The sequence below is a fragment of the Hippopotamus amphibius genome, chromosome 3, assembly GCF_030028045.1.
Source record: "Hippopotamus amphibius kiboko isolate mHipAmp2 chromosome 3, mHipAmp2.hap2, whole genome shotgun sequence".
Taxonomy (NCBI): domain Eukaryota; kingdom Metazoa; phylum Chordata; class Mammalia; order Artiodactyla; family Hippopotamidae; genus Hippopotamus; species Hippopotamus amphibius.
Genome location: NC_080188.1, coordinates 115511057 through 115529745, shown reverse-complemented (window position 1 = coordinate 115529745; position 18689 = coordinate 115511057). Strand labels below are relative to the sequence as shown.

Here is an 18689-nt window from a genome sequence, read left to right as displayed (position 1 = left end):
AGGGCAGGACAGGGGCAGACTGAATGGTGCTGTGAATCACTAATGCAATATTCCATGGTTGTGATTTGTAATTCTTAAAAATTGGAAAATTTCATACCAGTAGGAACCTGGTTAAATATATTCTGTTCTCCCCACTGGAGCACCATGCAAGGAAGGAGGTACAGCTGTACACACTGGCATGGAAAGGAGCCCACAATCTATTTTTGCTAAAAAATGAAAATTACAGAAGATTATGTATATATAAACAATTTAATTAAAAAAAATAAAATAGAGCCTTGTCCTTAGCCACTGAGTCAAAAGAAGACAAAACAATAGCAACAGACAAACAAACATGTAAACCTAGAAGGTGACCAGTTGAAACTATAGCAAGAGGGTCGCATCTCCTCTGTCCTGGGGCAGGGTCAAAGGCACATGAGACCTATGGGGCACCAGAAACCAGAGGTTTCAATGAATTACAGAAAACATATTGAACAAAATTATGACTCTTTGCAAAATGCCTTTCACCATCAGCTGAACTCTGGTAGATCCTAAGATTCCTTCTAGGTCCTTTCATTCATGTTCTGGGTCAGAAGGAGAAATATTCTTCTGGAGTGGAGAACTACATGGCTCAGACTACAGGATTTGGGGGAGTTACTGTAGAAGGCATTCTGATGGGAACAGCATCATTTCCCCCTCCACCCCCAGACCACCTGCCCCAGTAAAACTCCTGCGTTTTTGCCTTTTGCGATGTGGGTTTAAGTTTGTAGCGGACAGGCGAAGACTCTTTCGGTTCCAGTGAAAAATGCTTCTAGAACTTTTGGCTTTGCTTATTTGGCGTCCTGGACCTCGGAATAACTTGGTGGTGAGTTCACTGGTTCTGGGATGACCACTGGGTTTGTCACATAGATATTTGGGTAGACCACACCCACCTGGAAAACACAGACACACAGGAGGTGCACCAGTGAGGATGCAGGAAGGACTGGGCAGGAAGAGGCCTTTAGGGACCTGAGGACCCCCCTACTCCTGGGCAGGAAGGGAAGCACGAAGAGCCCTCTAGTCTCCACCCTCTTTGGGCCCCTTTCCACCCCCTGAGCAGCTTCCAGGACTCACATTGTTGCGTTTGTAGCGGAAAAGCTGGAGGCCAAAGTGTGCAGCGGCACTTGCAATGCAGAACTCCAGGAGGCAGAAGATGAGCAGCACACCAGAAGTTGCCATTCCAGGAATCTGGAACCAGACCAGATGGGGAGGAACTAAGTGCACTTCTGGGCGTCTGAGCTCTGGCTCTGCGGTGGCCGTCTCTATGGCTTTGATAAATTTCCCTAACCTTGTGTCAGCCTTGTGGGGAAAACACCTCGCTGGATTTTTGTGAAGGTCAAGTGTGTTTGTAAAAGAATTGCTATCTTAACACTTACCAGCAGTGCACCTCGAAGGGAAAGAATAGTCATTGATTAGGGAAAGACTTTTATACCTTGCTTCAGGTATCAGGGACTAGACCTGAAGTTGTTTTCTGGACTCAGACGTTGAAATAGTGGAACTCTTCTGTGTAGGAAGTGGATAGAAACTAGGGAGTCTGGACAGGCCACAGAGATATGGGCAGAGGAGAAAGATGGGACTGAGCAAGGTGACAGGAAGGTGGTGGCTGCAGAAAAAGGCATCCCGGGAGATGCTGAGACTTCACAAAACAGGGAGGCCTAATCTTCAGGAATGAGGTGTTTCCTAGGCTCTGATGTAAACCTCCACCATCTCTCTGAAACTTTAGAGAATGTCAGTTACTGACACAACCTTCTTGGCTTGTGACAGTGGCATTTTGTGAAGGGAAGTAATTGGAGCCATCTTAGGCTTGGGCAAAAGACTAAGTGGAAGGCCCCCCAGTTTGAACTAGTTCAGCAGAAGCACCTTTTACCTAAGGACTGGGAGAAATCGAAGCCCACCCCTTGCTATTCTCCAACAATATCCAAGAGGATGGGGGCTCCCACTGTATCTGGGGAGAAAGTTTGGGTAGAATTAGTTTTCATCTTAAAGAACAAGGGCTGAATGATCCCAATTTCCACTTGGATTCTAATTGCATGAGATACTAAATATGAAAGTGAAAGTGTATGGCCCATGGTAGTAGGTACAAATTATGTTTGTCAATCATAAGTAAAAAATGGCATTGGAGAGAGCCAGCTGCTCAGAGAATTCTCCCTTTGGGGGAAGCCCCTCTCTCTCCCTTTTCCTTCTCCTCCTTCTCAAGTTAGCAAGCATTTATTAAACTTCTATTTGGTACAAGTGGCTTAGAGGAGCATCCTGAGAGACACAGTCAAGTGAGGGAGACAGATAGAGATGTAGATCATTATAATTCACACCAGACAAGGTAAGAGTTGTAAAAAAGTGGGGAAAATGCCTTCAGGGCACTGAGGGAAGAAAAAGAGATGAATTCACACTTGAAGATTTGGAGAGGGTGGGGGTAGGAGAGGGTATCCCAGGCAGAGGGAAAGGCGAAATGATGATGTCTTAGTCCATGAATCCCAGAGGCCCAGGGAGGAAGAAGGGTTTTTTTTTTTTTTTTTACAAATGATTCTGCTGTTTTTCCAAATGCATTTTTAACAAAATTCTTTAACAAAGAAAACCTTTCATGGAAAAGGGGTCCCTCACGCAGCTTAGATGTGAACTATACGAAGGGCACTAATTCACACTTGTCCAGCTCCTAGAGTCCCCAGCCCTTGGGTTATCACTTGCGAAGCTCGGATGAAGTCCAGCCCTGCTTGTTCACATGGAAGGCCTGAGGTCTAAGGGTGGGGCAGGTGGCCAGGGTGGGGGAGTTCTCTTTCTGAGATCAGACATTGGCAGAATGTAGGTTTTCTGACTTAAAAGTTACTGCCGTCTCCACTCCAGGATGTTGAGTGTGCTGTGGGGTTTAGTCTTTCCTGACCTCCTGGCCCCGACTCTCCCTTAGCGTCTCACCTTGCATGTGCTTCCTCATTTCTTTCATTCTTTTTTTTTTTTTTTAATATTTATCTCTTTATTTATTTATTTATGTTGGCTGCACTGTGTCTTAGTTGTGGCATGTGGGATCTTCGTTGTGGCATGTGACCTTCTTAGTTGTGTCATGCATGTGGGATCTAGTTCCCCGAACAGGGATCAAACCCAGGCTGCTTGCATAGGGAGCATGGAGTCTTACCCAGTGGAGTACCAGGGAAGTCCCTGCTTCATTTCTTACACTGGGCAAGCTATGTCTCCTTGGCTGGTTCTTTTCCAGCAGGAAAGGAGCCAAGCATTCTTCAGTGCCGACCTCTCCCACGGGACGGGAATAACTGGAGGTCAGGGGAGCAAGGCATTCGAAGGGAAGTGAGCTGTGGGGATCGGGGAGCAGTAAATACCTGGCCGAGGAAATTAGACTTTCATCCTAAAGCAACTGGGAGCCATAAAGTGTTTCCGGAAGGAGAGAAACTCAAGGTATTTTGATAAAAGACATAGACTTGGTCGATAGGTTCTCTGGGGAGAGGCTTTTCTCAGAAATCTTGGAGAGAAAAGTCCTGGGATGGACCTTCTGATCGAGTACAAGTCACAGTTAATGGCTACCATTTACTGAGTACAGACCATGCCTGGTGCACTCACTTATTCATTTTCACAAATGGTTATGAGGTGTCAGTCATGTTCCAGGCATGGTTCTGGGTATTTGAGATACGGCAGAGAATGAAACAAATAAACGTCCCTGCCCTTGTGAAGCTTATACTCGAATAGGAGGAGATAGACAGTAAGCTGAGTAATTTGCAGAGTTTGTTGGGAGATAGTTAAGGCTATGGGGAAATAAAAGAGGGGGAACAGAAAGAGTGATTTTGGCACAGTGTAGGTGATGCTTGCTGCTTTACGTGCGGAGGTTCCATCGTTCAGGTGGGTCTCTTTGAGAAGGTGGTTACTCAGAAATGTCCTGAAGGAGACAAGCAAAGGAAAGGGCTGTGGGGCTATCTGAGGGAACCCTCTAGGCCTGAAGATGGAAACATGCCCAGTGTGTATGGGGAAACATCAAGGGGGTTAGTGCGGCTCAAGTGTGGATGGCCAGAGAGCCTTACGTATAGGCTACTAGAAGGATGTTGGCTTTGTGTATGTGTGTGTGAGTATGTGTGTGTGTGTGTGAGAGAGAGAGTAAAGAGGTAGCAGTGGAAGGTTTTGAGCAAAGAAGTGATGTGATGTTACATCTCAGAAAGGATCGCTCTGGCTACTGTGCTGACCACAGTGGCAAGGAGACAAGGGTGGAGCAGGAGAGCTGTTAGGAAGCTGAGAGGTGATGGCAGCTCAGGCCAGCGCAGAACTGGAGGAACTGGTGAAAATGATTGGATTTTGGATGCATTTTAAAGGTAGAACTCACAGGATTCCCTGAGGAATTGGCAGGGAGGTGTGAGAGGAGGAGAGGGTCAGTGGCTTGTCCCAAATGACTGGAAAGATGCAGTTCCCATCAGGCAGAATGAAGCAACCCAAGGGAAGGCCGGGGAAGTAAGATTTGGGGTCAGAGTTGGAAACGTTCACTTCAAGATGTTGAGTGGACACCTGAATACAAGAGATTGGAGGTTGGGAGAGAGGTTTGGCTGGAGCTTTTCACTCTGGAGTCGAGAAGGCATTTGGGATCATCAGTGGATGAGATCACCAAGGCAGTGTATGCAGAGAAAACAAAAGAGGAATGAGGACTGAGTCTCAGAAACTGGGAAAGAGAGCAGAACCAGCAAAGGAACAGGAGAGAGGGTGGAGGAGGACCAGCTCCACGATGCAGCCTGGACGACGTATGACATCCACCAAAGAGAAGACCTGATTGGGGACTTTGAGTAGAGGAGTTTGGAGAAGTGAGGCTGGAGGAAGTCTGATTAGAGTGGGTTCAAGAGAGAAGAGAAGAGAGTTGGAGACAGTGAGAGTGGACAATTTGTTTTTGCTATGCCGCACAGCATGTGGGATCTTAGTTCCCCAACTAGGGATGGAACCTCTGCCACCTGCAGTGGAAGTTCGGAGTCTTAACCACTGGACCATCAGGGAAGTCCTATGGACAGTTCTTTTAAGAATGTCTCTGCTAAGAGGACCAGACAGAGTGGGAGCTGGCAGGGGAGGCAGGACAGAGGGAAGGTTGGTTTCTTTGTTTCTTATGACAGAAGAAACAACAGCACGTTTATTTGCTGATGGAAACACTCCAGTCAAGGGGGAAAATGGTTGATTTAGAAGAGAGGCAGTGGGGAGGGGGAGGGAAAGAGAACCTGATGTGATAACCTTGAGTGGGCGGGAGAGGCGGGACTCTTGTGCAGATGGAGAGATGGATTTTACCAGGGACTCATCTGTAGCTGGTTTCTTGCCTCAGGAAGCCAGGAGTCTCACGTGGCTGTTAAGCACTTCAGATATGGCTACTCCTAAACTGAAATGGGCCGTAAATGCAAAATACACCCTGGATTTCAAAGACCTCATATCTCAAATGAGAAAGATCAAATTAACAAGTTTTCACATGAATTACCTGTTGAAATGACATTTTGGGAATATTGGGTTCAATAGAACATGGTATTGAAAGTAATTTCATCTATTTTTTCCCCCTATTTTTAGGGTGGTCACTGGAAAATTTAAAATCACATATGGGGCTCATGAAATACTTTGCTTGGATGGCGCTGATGGAGAGCACAGGTTGGCAAGTTATGGTCCCTGAGCCACATCCTACCTGTTGCCTATTTTTGTCAATAAAGTTTTGTCAGCACATAGTCAACCTCATTCATTTATGTATTTTCTATCACTGCATTCCCACTGCAGGATAGGGTAGAGTAGTTGCCAAAGAGACCAGATGGCTTGCAATGGCTTAAATATTTCCTCTCTGAGCCTTCACAGAAAACCTTTGCTGACTCCTTGTCCCTAGTAATGGGCAGGAAGCCGAGAAAGTAAGTAGGGAGGGTTGGCAGGTACATATGCATTAAATGTATAATTACATACATGCAATTATAAATCAAAATTCTCCTAACAGCGTTATATCCTAGATACTGTTTTACAAAGGTAGAAACTGAAGGCTAAGAAAGTTAACACAGCAATAAAACTACCAGTCAGGGACTTAAAACTCAGTTGCCATTCCTATAGCTCTTGGTGGAGAAGCTTGGTTATCAGGCCCTTTCTCACAATTTTCTAAACCCAGCTAAGCTGGATCCCAGAGCAGCACTGGCTGAGAGGGATACTCACTGCCACCAAGATGGAAGAGCGAGGAGTGATGTAGATGTTGGTATAAATTAAATCCAAGGATAAGAGTATGATTCCAACCAGAGAGCTGATTGCACTGATGATGTTCAAGGTACAGCTGCCATTCAGCTGAAGAAGACACAGAGGGTCAGGGTGGGAGAGGAAAAAGATGTTACTGAGATGAGCAGCGACTCAAGTATCTCTTAATGGGAATTCCCAGAACCCCAGTTCTGCAGCAATAAAGTTGTGTTCTGTGCAAAATGATGTGGGGCTAAATTAACTGAATACAGCTAGGTTAAAGAAAGTTAAATAGGTCTTTGCTGCAGGACTTTCCAGAGCCTTTAACAAGGATTATGCATTTCCAGAGAGGGAGCTACTAAATAGAAATTTCCCCAAGTTTACCTACCCATCTTCACAGAGTGTGTTGTGGGACACGTGTCCCCAATAATAATCTTTGGGAAACACTTGACCCTGTTATCCCATAGCAGATGGGTAGGAGGATCAACCCCAGTGCCTTGGAATGCAACAGGCTGTGATACTCCGTGATTCTGGGCCATGTGTAGAAAGACATGCCCAGAATTTTAAGCATCCCTTTGGAGATTCTCAGGTAGATCTCATCTGGTGTAGGACCTGGCCTTGTGGAAGCCCTAACCCTAGATAGCCTGCTGTGAGAGGAACAAAGGTACTTTCTTGGTGGATTGCTACAGGGCTCCTTTGGTTGGATTCCTTAAGGAGGCAGGTACCTGAGCCTCCATGCTGCCCTGCTGAAATAGAGGCCTGCTCAGTGTGCTCCTTGGCTGGAGGGCAGCCCTGGGCCCCTGGGACTCTGTGCCTCCTCCTGTCAGAGCTTCACAGGGAAGCTATTCTTTCTCTGATGCCTTAACTAAGGTGACTGTGTTGCCCTTCCCTCCCCTGAAGACTCTGGACTCTTTCCTTCTTGGGACTCTGGCAAAGTTCACGTGGTCCTGTGATTACGTGTAAGCAAGTGTCAGTGCTCCATGTCTGCTTCTGACTAGGGGCACACATGAGGGAGAGATCAAACTGCGTTTCTCCCTGGTGTGTCTCTCTTAGAAGGTCCCCAGCTGGCAGAGCCAGTCTCAGGATGTGACTTACCAGGCCAGAAGATGTGGGATACTTTTCTGCTGACACCGAGAAGGATCCTGACATGATGAACTGGCAGGGAAGAGAGGGGCTTTAGAAAGAGGTCAAGGGTTAGGGCCCCCATTTTCAGACTTCCATGATTTTGTTCACACACGTATTATCTCACACACACTAGGTTCCTCCGCTGGGACCCCAGCTCAACATGGGGGAAAAGAATGAAAAAATGAATGAGTGAATGAATGAATGAATGAATGGGTGCGCTGTTTTGTACCCACACAACAGGGCAGTGAAGTGGGATCCAGCAACCTGGTTGTAAATTCTGGCTTGAAACTCATGTGATCTTGGGTAAGTTATTAATGTCTCAAATATTTACTCCTCATTTGAAAAATGGGAAAAACAACATGTCTTCCTAAGTGTCATTGCCATGAGAAAATTTATGCCCCCCTTCTAGCATTTAGTGTATCTTGCATATAGTAGCTCCTATACATAGTGCATGCACAGTAAATGTTGCTTCTTTCCCTTCTTTTACTTTCCCACATGCACATCTTGTTGGTTTCCCATACTCATCTCAGGATTGAATCAGGCACGGGGCTCTGAAGCGGAGAAGGAAGGGGTGCCTGCATTTGCCCTACTTTTAGATGTTTTAGCCTATCATCGGTTATCACCTGTCTGCACATGCAAGTGAGTACCTTTTAGTTAGAAAAGTGTCGCATGTCTACGAAGATGAACATCAATCATGAAGACGAGGAGGTGGATTGTGTGCATTTAGTCCAACACTGCTATTCTGCAGGCATAGTGGCTGTCGAGATTACCTGCCATCCTTTGCCCACTGTGGCAGCAGTCGTGGCCTGAGAGGGCATCAGCTACGGTTTAGTAACAGCTTTGCTGAGCACTACATGAAATGGTTTTTATAACCTTGCCTTATTTAACTGCATGACGGCACATCAGGCACCAATATTATTCCCATTTTACACATGGGTGGAGTGAGGCTTAGAGATTTAAAACAACGCACCCATGACTATCCAGCAAGCAGCAGAGCTGGGAATTCGATCCACGCAGTTGACTCCAGATTCCATGGTCTTAACCCTCACCCAATATTCCCTCCCACTCAGGGTAGATGCATGTACCCTGAGTGGAAATGGTTAGTTACAATGAAATCTGACTCTAGGTGCTTATGCCTTCAAAGGGAAATGCCATTTTTCCTAGAAGTGGAAAAAGAAATCTCAATTGTATACCCTTCTGTTTATAGACAGTTGATGGGGAAAGTGGGGAACAAAAGGCTGGATTTCTGATGTCCCTGCTGGTCCCCTTGAGATGCCAAAAGAGATGCCTTTATTTTAGAAGAGGACGTTAGTGATCTCTAAGAAATAGAAAGAGAGCCCTGGAGTCAAGAAGGCAACAAAGAACAAATCTGCAGTGAAAAAGATGCAGGGGTCATGAGGGCTGAAGGTAGCTGAGCATCCTGTTGGCAGGGCAGATGGCCAGCGAGGCATGTGAGATGTCAGGGCAGCCGCCAGGCACTTAATGCTCATTGGAATCTAACACTCAATAGCAAGCTGTTTTGTGGCTGGGGTGTTAGTCCTTTCCATCACCCTGAACTCTATTAATGTTAATGATATAGACACAGGTGCCCTGTGCATGCTTTGGGGGAGAAAGAGGGGTTGGTTGTAAGTTAGGTCTGTGCAGAGTAGAATCTCAGGAGACAAGACAGATGTGAATGAAAGAGAGAGAGAGAGATGATCAGGGACACAGAGAAAGATCCTCCCTAGAGCACAAGCCATGCCATCTTGCAGATATTGTGTGGGTGTGAGGGTGGGGGCTCACCCTAGGCTATTTTATTTTAATCTCATGGGATAAGGTGACTTTGGTTGACATCTGCGTTACTCTGGAGATTTGCTGGTCGTGAGAAAAGTTGCACTTGAGTCACAGACAGGTGTGTGTGTCGAGACACAGAATATAAAACAGCAGGGAGAAAAAGGAGAGTGCTGGGTGGAGGGGGAGGGGTGTGTGAGTGTGTGTGTGTGTGTGTGTGTGTGTGTGTGTGTGTAGGGGGAGGACACTAGGGAGAATACAAAAGAATTATAAAAGTAATACCTTGGAGAAGAGAAAGGACCTGTACTTAATATTTTAGGGAGTCACAGACCACTTTGAGAATCTGATGAATGCTATGGACTTTGCCAGAAAAAAAAAAAAAAAAACATTTTTACGAGAATGGGGAGTCAGAAGCCCATCTGTGGACTCTAAGCTGAGTCCCCACTGCTTCAGGGCTTAGTGACTCTTGACCAAGGGAGGATATGCTTATCTCCTGGAGCTCAGGCTGTGGTCCTAAGCTGAACACTTGAGGTCTATTCCTGATACCTCTTTTTACACGTGGGTACTTTTGTGTGAATTAGAAAATGGTGCCAGGTCTGGGTTGATGAACTAGAAAAAGTTCCCTGCCCTCTGGGGTAGAAGATTAGAACAAGTGCTCCCGCTTTGTAATGCTATGTTGTAGAGCTGTCTGTTGGTGTTATAGGCTAAATAGTGTCCCCTCAAAACTTATCTTTTGAAGCCCAAACCCCCGGTACACCTAGTCCCCTACATAGGAACGAGTTCTGTTCCAAGAATTGTTCATAATTCCAATTTGTTTGTAAGTCCAGCAAAGTTAGCCTAAGTTCCCAACCAGCACAATCAGCTATAGAGTACTGCACTGTTATATGTTTATAAGCCACATCCACATTCTTGAAAGTTCACACCTTGAAGGTTCGTATGTAGGGGACGCTGTACCTCAGAATGTGACTGTTTGGAGATGGTGCCTTCAAAGACATGCTTAAGGTTAAATAGGACCATTAGGGTGGGACCTAATCCAAGATAACTGATGTTTTTATGAGAAGAGGAGATTAGGACACACACACACATAAACACACTCCCAAACACACACACACATACAAAGTATACAAGGACCCAGGGAGGAGATGGTGGTCTACCAGCCAAGGTGAGAGGCCTCAGAAGAAACCAGCCCGGCTGGCACCTTGGTCTCAGACCTCTACCCACCAGGATAGATGTGGGTAACACATTTCTGTTGTGTAAGCCAGACAGTCACTGGTATTCATCCCGGCAGCCCAAGCAAAGTAACATGGTTGGTGATCAAGGCCTGAGCTGGCTTTACACCCCGCCAGCTCCCTTGGCTGGGAACCTGCAGGGCACAACTTGACAAGATGGCCCCGAGTGTGCTGGAACTTTCTGAGAACTCATTGGCAGGGTGACTTGAGTTACTTACCAAGATGCCTCCCCAGAAGGGAAAGCCTCTGTAGAATGAGATAGTGATATAGCTCCACAAGACGGTCGCCATGACAGAGCCGATGCTGAAGTGAACCAGGCCGATCAGGATCTGGATGGCCTGTCAGGAGAGCCACACCTGCATTCTCTGTTTCTGAGGCTGGATCTGCTTCCCCTTTAGGCCTCTTTTTACTTTAATAAATCTTTTGTTTTCATGGTCAAAATGAAATAAAACCTGCCCACCATTCCCCTTCACTCAGAAAAAACAATGGCTTACATTTTGGTGGATAACCTTCAGTTATTCTTTTCACATCTATACTGGATAATACAAAATGTCTCTGTGTATTTAATGTAATATTTTCTCCTGAGCATGTACGTCCCCATGGAATTAAATATTCTTCAAACTTATGTGTTTTAGGGGCTGCTCAGATTCCATCATGTGGATGTTCAGTAGAGGTGTCGGAACAGAGATTTTGAACAGGTAAGACTGTTCTATTTCTTCATATTATAAATAACACTGCAGTGAACATCTTTGCAGAGAAAGCTTTGTGCTCATCACTTATTGCTTTAGGACGGTGTTCTGGATTGAATTGTGTCTGCCTCTCCCTCCCTCACCAAATTCATATGTTGACATTCTGACTGCCAGCGCCTCAGACTGTGACCTTATTTGGAAATAGGGTTCCTGCAGATGTAACTAGGTCACGGGAGGTGTACTGGGGTAGGGGGAACCCCTCCTTCTATAGGACTAGTGTCCTTTTTTTTTTTAATTAAGTAATTTATTTATATTATTGGCTGTGTTGGATCTTTTTTTTTTTTTTTTTTTGCTGTGCATAGGCTTTCTTTAGTTGTGCTGAGTGGGGGCTACACTTCATTGTGGTGCATGTGCTCCTCATTGCCGTGGCTTCTCTTGTTGTGGAGCATGGGCTCTAGGTGCATGGGCTTCAGTAGTTGCAGCACATGGGCTCAATAGTTGTGGCTAACAGGCTCTAAAGCTCAGGCTTAATAGTTGTGGCACATGGGCTTAGTTGCTCTACGGCATGTGGGATCTTCCCAGAGCAGGGATCGAACCGGTGTCCCCTGCCTTGGCAGGCAGATTCTCAACCACTGGCCCACCTAGGAAGCCCAGGACTATTGTCCTTTTAAAGAGAATGCCACGTGGAGAGGCACACGTGGACACGGGAAAATGCCATGCGTGTCAGAATTGGGGTTATGCCCCTGGAAGCCAAGGAACTTCCAGAAGCCAGGAGAGAGGCCTGGAAGAGACCCTTCCCTAGTGGATCCTCCTCTGAGGATCCATCCTTCAGAGGAATCCCAGCCCTGTGGACATGTTGGTTGTGAACGTGTGGTCTCCATAAATTTGAAAACAGAATTCTGTTGTTCTAAGTCACCCAGTTTGTGACACTTCTTGGAAACTAAAGCCACCCAATGATGGCAGTTGTTGGAAACTGATACAGATATGTTCTCAGAGAAGTGGTATATATACTAATGGTATATAGATTACAAACATGGCAGCAAATATGAGTATTTCTTTCCTTAAATTTTTGTACAAGAGCAAATTATATGTAGTGTCTCTCCCCACACCTTTCTAAAATTTTCATTAATGTCATATCTTGGGCGTATGTCCACATCATTACACAAAGAGCTTCCTTGTTCTTTTCTTAGCTTCACTACATTTCATTCTTTGGAGGTAAATACCTGGATTTTACCAGGGTTATATTGATGGATATTTGGTAGTTTCCCTTGTTTTGTTATCACCAGCTGTGCTGCCATGAGTAAGCTCATACAGGTCACACTGCTCGTGTGTGTAGGCATCCCTGCAGGACCAAGTCTCAGAACTGGAACAACTGGGTATTTTGTAAATTTGGCAGATACAAATTGGCCTCCACACAGATTGTATTGATCGACACTCCCACGGATAGTATATGGGGGGGAGGCTAGGATGTGAGCTCAGACAGTCTGGATCAGAATCGAGACTCTGCCATGAAATGGGCCTCCCCTTGTCCTCCCCAGGACAGCCTCTTGGGGGAAAATTGTTGTGAGCTCTTATGTTGTTGGTTCTCTACCTTGCTCTGTTTCCTATTGGGCAGAGATTCCATTCAAGCCCTTGGGTTTAGATTTCATTTTGTGGTCTGTGGACCCACTTTCTTCCAGAAGCCACAAAGATCAACATGGATGCTGGCAACAGGACCAATATTCCAGTTTCCTGCAGTTTACTAGATTTTTTTGTTTGTTTTTTTTTTGTTGTTGTTGCTTTTGTTCCTTTTTCAGAAAACGCCTGATTCAGAAAATACAAGGCCCCATACCGAGGCCCTGGTGATATTGCACAGGTGAGCTTTCTAATGGATCTGAGTTTGGCAAGGCCAGGTCAGCTGCAACCCAACTTCCTGGATTTGAAGTTCCTGTATTTCCAAACCTCCCCCTTTCTACAGCTTCAGCCATGTGACCCCTGCCTGCAGAGTGAAATGTCACTTACCCCTAAGACTTTGCCTTCTTTCAGGGCTCTCTGGGCAGGTTGCTGACTCACAGATGCTCCCAAACCAGGTGGGTTCCCGTGAATTACCTGGACTTGGGGCTGATAGTTTGGATATAGGGGCACCTGAGACGTGCCTCCTGGAGACACAGTATACGCATTTTGGGGTGTCCCCATAAACACAGAGTTGACCATGGGGTCCGCTGAAGTCATTGGATTCATGCTGCTAAAAAACAAATGCATGAAGATAAACGACAAGGACCTACTCTATGGCACAGGGAACTATACACAATGTCTTGTAGTAATTTATGATGGAAAAGAAGCTGGAAAATAATAGATATAAATGAATCATTTTGCTATACACTTGAAACTAACACAGCATTGTAAATTAAGTATACTTCAATTCAAAAAAAGAGATTTCTCCAAAAAAGAGAGAAATGCAATAGCATTGTCCCTCCCTTTAGCTGTGCACTAATGTTCACATTGAAAAAGGATCTTTGGTTCCATTAGCTCATTTGAGCATCTCAGCATCCCATGATTCTATTAATCCCATTTTAGAGATAATATTAGGTACCACTTATAGGACACTTACAAAGTGCCACGCAGTCAGTGCTTCACAAATCGTCACCTTTAATCCTCATACCTGTGCAGTTCATAGATGAGATATCTAAGGTCCAAAGAGGTCAAACACTACTGGGGGCAGGGGCTGTGTCTTGTTGTTTTTATTTTTCTTTCCTTTTGCCAGTGCCTTGTGGGGAATTTTAGTTCCCCGACTGGGGATTGAACTCTGGCCACAGTAGTGATAGCACCGAGTCCTAACCACTGAACCGCCAGGGGATTCCCAGGGCTGTGTCTTTTTTGGCCATGAATCTCCTGTAATGCTTTAGCAGGGTGCTTTGCATGTAGTAGTATTATCTGATTACAAAATTTCCAGAGGTGGAAAGTCTCTTGGAGAACATTGAGTCCATTCTCTCCGTTTCTGGGAAAGGAAACCCAGGCTGGGAAAGTGGATGTGACTTCCCCAGGGTGCCAGGCAATTAAATATTAGCTACATGGAGATCATCGTCCTTAAGGGAAGCCTTGTTGCCCAGGCAATGTAGGTTCACTGGGTTTCTCAAGCTGCTCAGTTTTCAAGTTTACTTGGGAATTCTGGTCGGGTTTAAAAATGTCTTTTCTTTTTCGAGCAGACCCCCAAATGCTGATACAATAAACCCGGCCATGTGTTCTACCTGCCCTCCTCCTCCCCAGGTTCATTCAAGTCTTATTTGTCAGAAAAACCTTATCAGCACCACTCAAGTATCCACAGAAACCATTAGATGAAGCATACTCACTTTGCTCTGCCAATGGCGAAGTCTCTCTTGCTTCTTTCTGTTCCCAGTTCTTCCCTGTAGGCGGCTTGTTTTCCCTGGAGAGGGAACACAGTGAGTTCTACTGGGGGCTGTGTTTAGAAAGATCCAAAGTCCCCTCCACTTTGCTCCTAGCTACAGGTTTGGTTACCAGTTGCTTAGAGCTCAGCTCTCCTACCCATATTTACTTCCTATTTTGGCCACAAAGCCACTTAAAATTGCAATTGAGTTGGGCAACAAAGGCATGGGGAAGAGAAGGTGTAGGACATATTTTGGGTATGGCTAATAGTGGCTGAAGCATTTTGTGGGGGAGGACATTGAAAGAAATAAGAAAAGGTAGAAGGAGCCAAACCTCATGTCTTTACCCATTATTTTGGGCCCAACTTCTGTTTTTTAGTCCTTCAGTTTTTAAGAGTTCTTTTTATATTTAGGGATATTAGCTCTTCATCTGGGATATATTTTCTCCAAGTTTGGCAAATTATCTTTTCAATTTGTTTTTCAGGTTTTTTTTTCTTTATCATGCATAGTAAAATAATTTTTATGTAGTAAAATTTATCAATCTTTTCTTTTGTTACTGCCATAGATGCAAAGTGTGTTTCTCCCCTATAATTCACATATTGAAATCTCATCCCCCAGGTGATAGTATTTGGAGGCAGGGCCTTTGAAAGGTGATGAAGTCGTGAGGGTAGATTCCTCATGACTGGGATTAGTGCCCTTATAAAAAAGACCCCCAAATTCATGAAAAAGTAGTAAGCGTGACAACTAGTTTGTAAAATTTTTCAAGTCTATTACTAAAACTATGATAACCGAGCTTTAAAAAATCTTTTTTTTTTTTTCAAAGATGATTCTCTCATTATACCAATGAAGAAAGTGAGGAGCAATGACGTTGAGGGAACTGACTTGTCCTCCGAGTGGCACAGGCAATGAAGATGGAGCTAGGCTAAGACCTCCCATCTCCAGTTACCAGCTCAGTGTTCTTTCCATTAGAAAAGGGGTCATAGAGTCTAAGCCAATCAACTGAAACAGGCAGAAGGAATCAAGAGGCAAACCTGAACTGCCCCTGGAGGAAGAACTGTACTCAGTCAAGCTAGGACAAAAGACAGACAGAAGCCAAATTCCTGACATTATTGTTTAGGATGTGCACTGCACCGTGGTTGGTTACTCTTGAGGAAGTTTTTCCAAAGCCTCAGGATTTCTGTTGGGTTCTGTTTCTTTGAAATTGTTTCCAACAATATGAATTATTAACACAAGCATTTTTAAAAAATTGAAATGTCACCATTTTTTTCTTGCTTAGCTGGCAAGCACACTCATGAATTTCAACAGTTTCCTATTATTACACAAAGTTTCCTTACAGGATTTAAAAGTTAAAACTACATATATCCTCACTAAGTGAAACATTGCTATATGAAATCATTTCAGAAAGACTGGTTAGTGTGACTCTTTTGTACCTCTTACCTGTTATTCAAGAGACTATGTTCTCTGTTCAAATTACTTATTATAATCCTCAAAATGTTAACTATATGGTACCATATAACCCAGCAATTCCTCTTTTAGATGTATATACCTATGTGGAATGAAAATAAATGTCCATACACAAACATATACAGGAATGTTCATGGCAGCACAATTCCTCATAGTCAAAAAGTGGAAACAACCCAAATGTCCTTCATTTGCTAAGTGGGTAAACAAAAGGGGTATAAACATCAGTGGATATCATCCAACCAAAAAGGAAGGAAGTACTTGATACATGCTTACAACACAGATGCACTCTGAAAATTTACAGTAAGTGAAAGGAGCTGGTCCAAAGTCCACATATTCTGGGATTTCAATTCTATGGTGTGTCCAGAATAGGCAAATCTATAGAGACAGAAAGTAGATTCTTGGTTCTCTAGGGCCTAAGGCAGGTGAAATAAGGGGTCACTGCTAATGAGTATAAAGTTTGTTTGGGGGTAAAAAATGTGCTGAAATTATACAGTGGTGAAGACTGCACAACTCTGAACAACCTAAAAGCCACTATACGCTTTATGGCTGAATTGTATGGGATGTGAATTATATCTCAAAACAAAACAATTAATTGGGAGATCACCATGACATGAGAAACTCTAACCTACTCTCCCCTGGAGCTCATGGATGCTGAAGGTAAAAAGACATGAGGAGGATAACAGCCACCTCAGAGATTAGAAACAGGAGCCTATACCAGTGACGCCAGAGAACAAAGGGGACCAACAGCTGGACAGAATGAAATCAGAGAACAGGAAAAACACCAGAGAGAAATATATCAAACTCTTACCAATGGCTGTCCCTGCATAGTGAGACTGTGGTCAGTTGTTTTCCAAATTATGTATTATTTTTACAAACCTTTTCAAAATCCCAACAACATGTATTTCAAAGGGAAAAAGCGGGAGACAGGATTTCTTATATAAGGGATTGGACAGGGTGCATGACTAAGATAACATTGAGGGTGGAGGTAACCTCTAGTGACAAGTACAGAATGTGAATTATATTACATTAAAGACACTGGCCCAGTGTTTTCATATATGAAAGAGTGGATATTCCGACATCCATGAGTTTTTTCTGATATGAATTCCTGGTACTCACCGGAAGGCATAGAATAGCAGTGTACCAGGGGAACATCTCACAAGTTATCTGACTGGACAGAGAATAAAACGCTTTCCTTTCTGTTTCATGTTACAAAACCAAAGAAACAGATCACATGAATTCTAAAATCTATAGTTATATCATTAGCTTCAATAAAAGACTTTTAAAGTTCCAGATTAATACAAACTCAATGAAAATGCCACCACTTTGGCAAATAAAATAAAGTCAACTATCAAGAAAAAAAAAAAAAGACCCCGGAGAGAGTCAGCAACATTTTACCCTCCCCACCCCCCACTGGGAAGCTCCAAATAAAAAAAGAGTTTGACGTTTTGAGAATTACAATTGGAGAGGCACTGAGTGGAGTAGCAACTCAAATGTGCTCTGAGGGAAAAAGAAGATGGCAGAGGGTTTTAAATGCAACACACACATCCCAGAAAAGTTACAGAAGCTACTTTTACAGAACTGAGATTGGTGCCCACAGACATTCAGTAACTGGTGGCAGCAGATTGGTTGCTAAGCAGTGGTTTCCAGGGAGTAGAGAAAACCAGTTGCAGGTGGTCCCAGGATGGCTGGTTCCAAAATTTATATCACATCTTGGTGCGGACATGTGTAAATTCTGCTTCCCTGATGGGCTCCTCTCCCCTCCACCCCGTCCTTCATTTTAGATCTCTGACATAAGTGACTCCATTCTATTGTGCACAGTCCACAAGAGCTTTCTCACCCCTTCTGCTATGTGAGGACAGCAAGAAGACGGGCATCTATGATCAAGGAACTGGGTCTTCGTCAGACACCAGATCTGCTGGTGCCTGTGTCCTGGGTCCAGTTCTGGTCCAAGTTTCCAGAGCTGTGGAAAAGAAATGTGGGTTGTTTAAGCCACCCAGGCTATGGTATTTTTGTTACAGCAATAAATAAATAAAATAAAGCCCTTCATAACAACTAAGATTAAATAGGAATTCACTTGTGTTTTCTTCAAGTACTTGTATGGTGCGTATATATCATACTGGTATATATATCTATCATACAAGTATGTACTTGTATATATCATACAAGTATATATATTTATATGTATTTTTGAAAATTTTACCAATTTATAGGTAGTCTAAATCAGCATTATTTTTGTTGTCTCCACGGACAGTAGGTGCTTGGTGTCACTGGACATTTTTCCAACTGCAATGCTTCCTTTCCCCCAAACTATTAATTTTCTTTTCATGAGTAATACAGTATGCACTTTTATTTCATACATTTTCATTCCTGTTACATTTAGAGTTTATTCTTGTGTGTAGTGTGAGATATGGTTGTAATGTAAAGTTTTCCCCAAAGTCTACCTAGATGTTCCAGTACCATTTATTAAAGAGTCCATCTTACTCCAGTGATCTGAAATGCTATCTTTGTGACATGTTAAATTCCTATATGTATTTGGACCTAATTTTGGCCTTTCTCTTCTTATTCCACTGCTCTGTTTATCTATTCATTTGTTAGTGCAGCAATATTTTAATGAAAGAGGCTTTGTAGGGACTTCCCTGGTGGTCAAGTGGCTAGGACTCTGCCCTTCGAATACAGAAGGCCCAGTTTCAATCCTGATTAGGGAAGTAGATCCCGCATGCTGCAACTAAGTGTTCGCATGGCTTAACTAAAGACCCTGCACGTGGCGGTGAAGATCCCTCATGCCGAAACTAAGACCCCGTGAAGCCAAATAAATAAACAAGTATTAGAAAAGATAAGGAGGCTTTATAGTATGTTTTAATGTCTGATAGGGCTAGTCTGCT

General features: G+C 44.0%; 1 protein-coding gene across 1 annotated transcript; it reads right to left on the bottom strand.

The window, feature by feature from the left end:
• Positions 1 to 806: 806 nt before the first annotated feature.
• On the bottom strand, positions 807 to 13201 carry LOC130850372 (membrane-spanning 4-domains subfamily A member 8-like). The gene is made up of 6 exons (XM_057729879.1): positions 12983 to 13201; positions 10511 to 10630; positions 7264 to 7323; positions 6174 to 6279; positions 1090 to 1238; positions 807 to 908 (listed from the first exon to the last, which is right to left on the bottom strand). Exons 1-6 carry the CDS (start codon positions 13199 to 13201, stop codon positions 807 to 809), a joined length of 756 nt encoding a protein of 251 aa, XP_057585862.1.
• Between the last annotated feature and the right edge of the window lie 5488 nt (positions 13202 to 18689).

Excerpts from the sequence above, each read along its gene's own strand:
- LOC130850372 (XM_057729879.1), bottom strand. The coding sequence starts at position 13,201 with ATGAATCCAATGACTTCAGCGGACCCCATGGTCAACTCTGTGTTTATG. Across the intron at positions 7,324-10,510 it reads CCTTCTGGGGAGGCATCTTG|TTCATCATGTCAGGATCCTT; the intron begins GTAAGTAACTCA and ends CTTCCCTGCCAG. Across the intron at positions 909-1,089 it reads TCCGCTACAAACGCAACAAT|GTGGGTGTGGTCTACCCAAA; the intron begins GTGAGTCCTGGA and ends TGTGTTTTCCAG.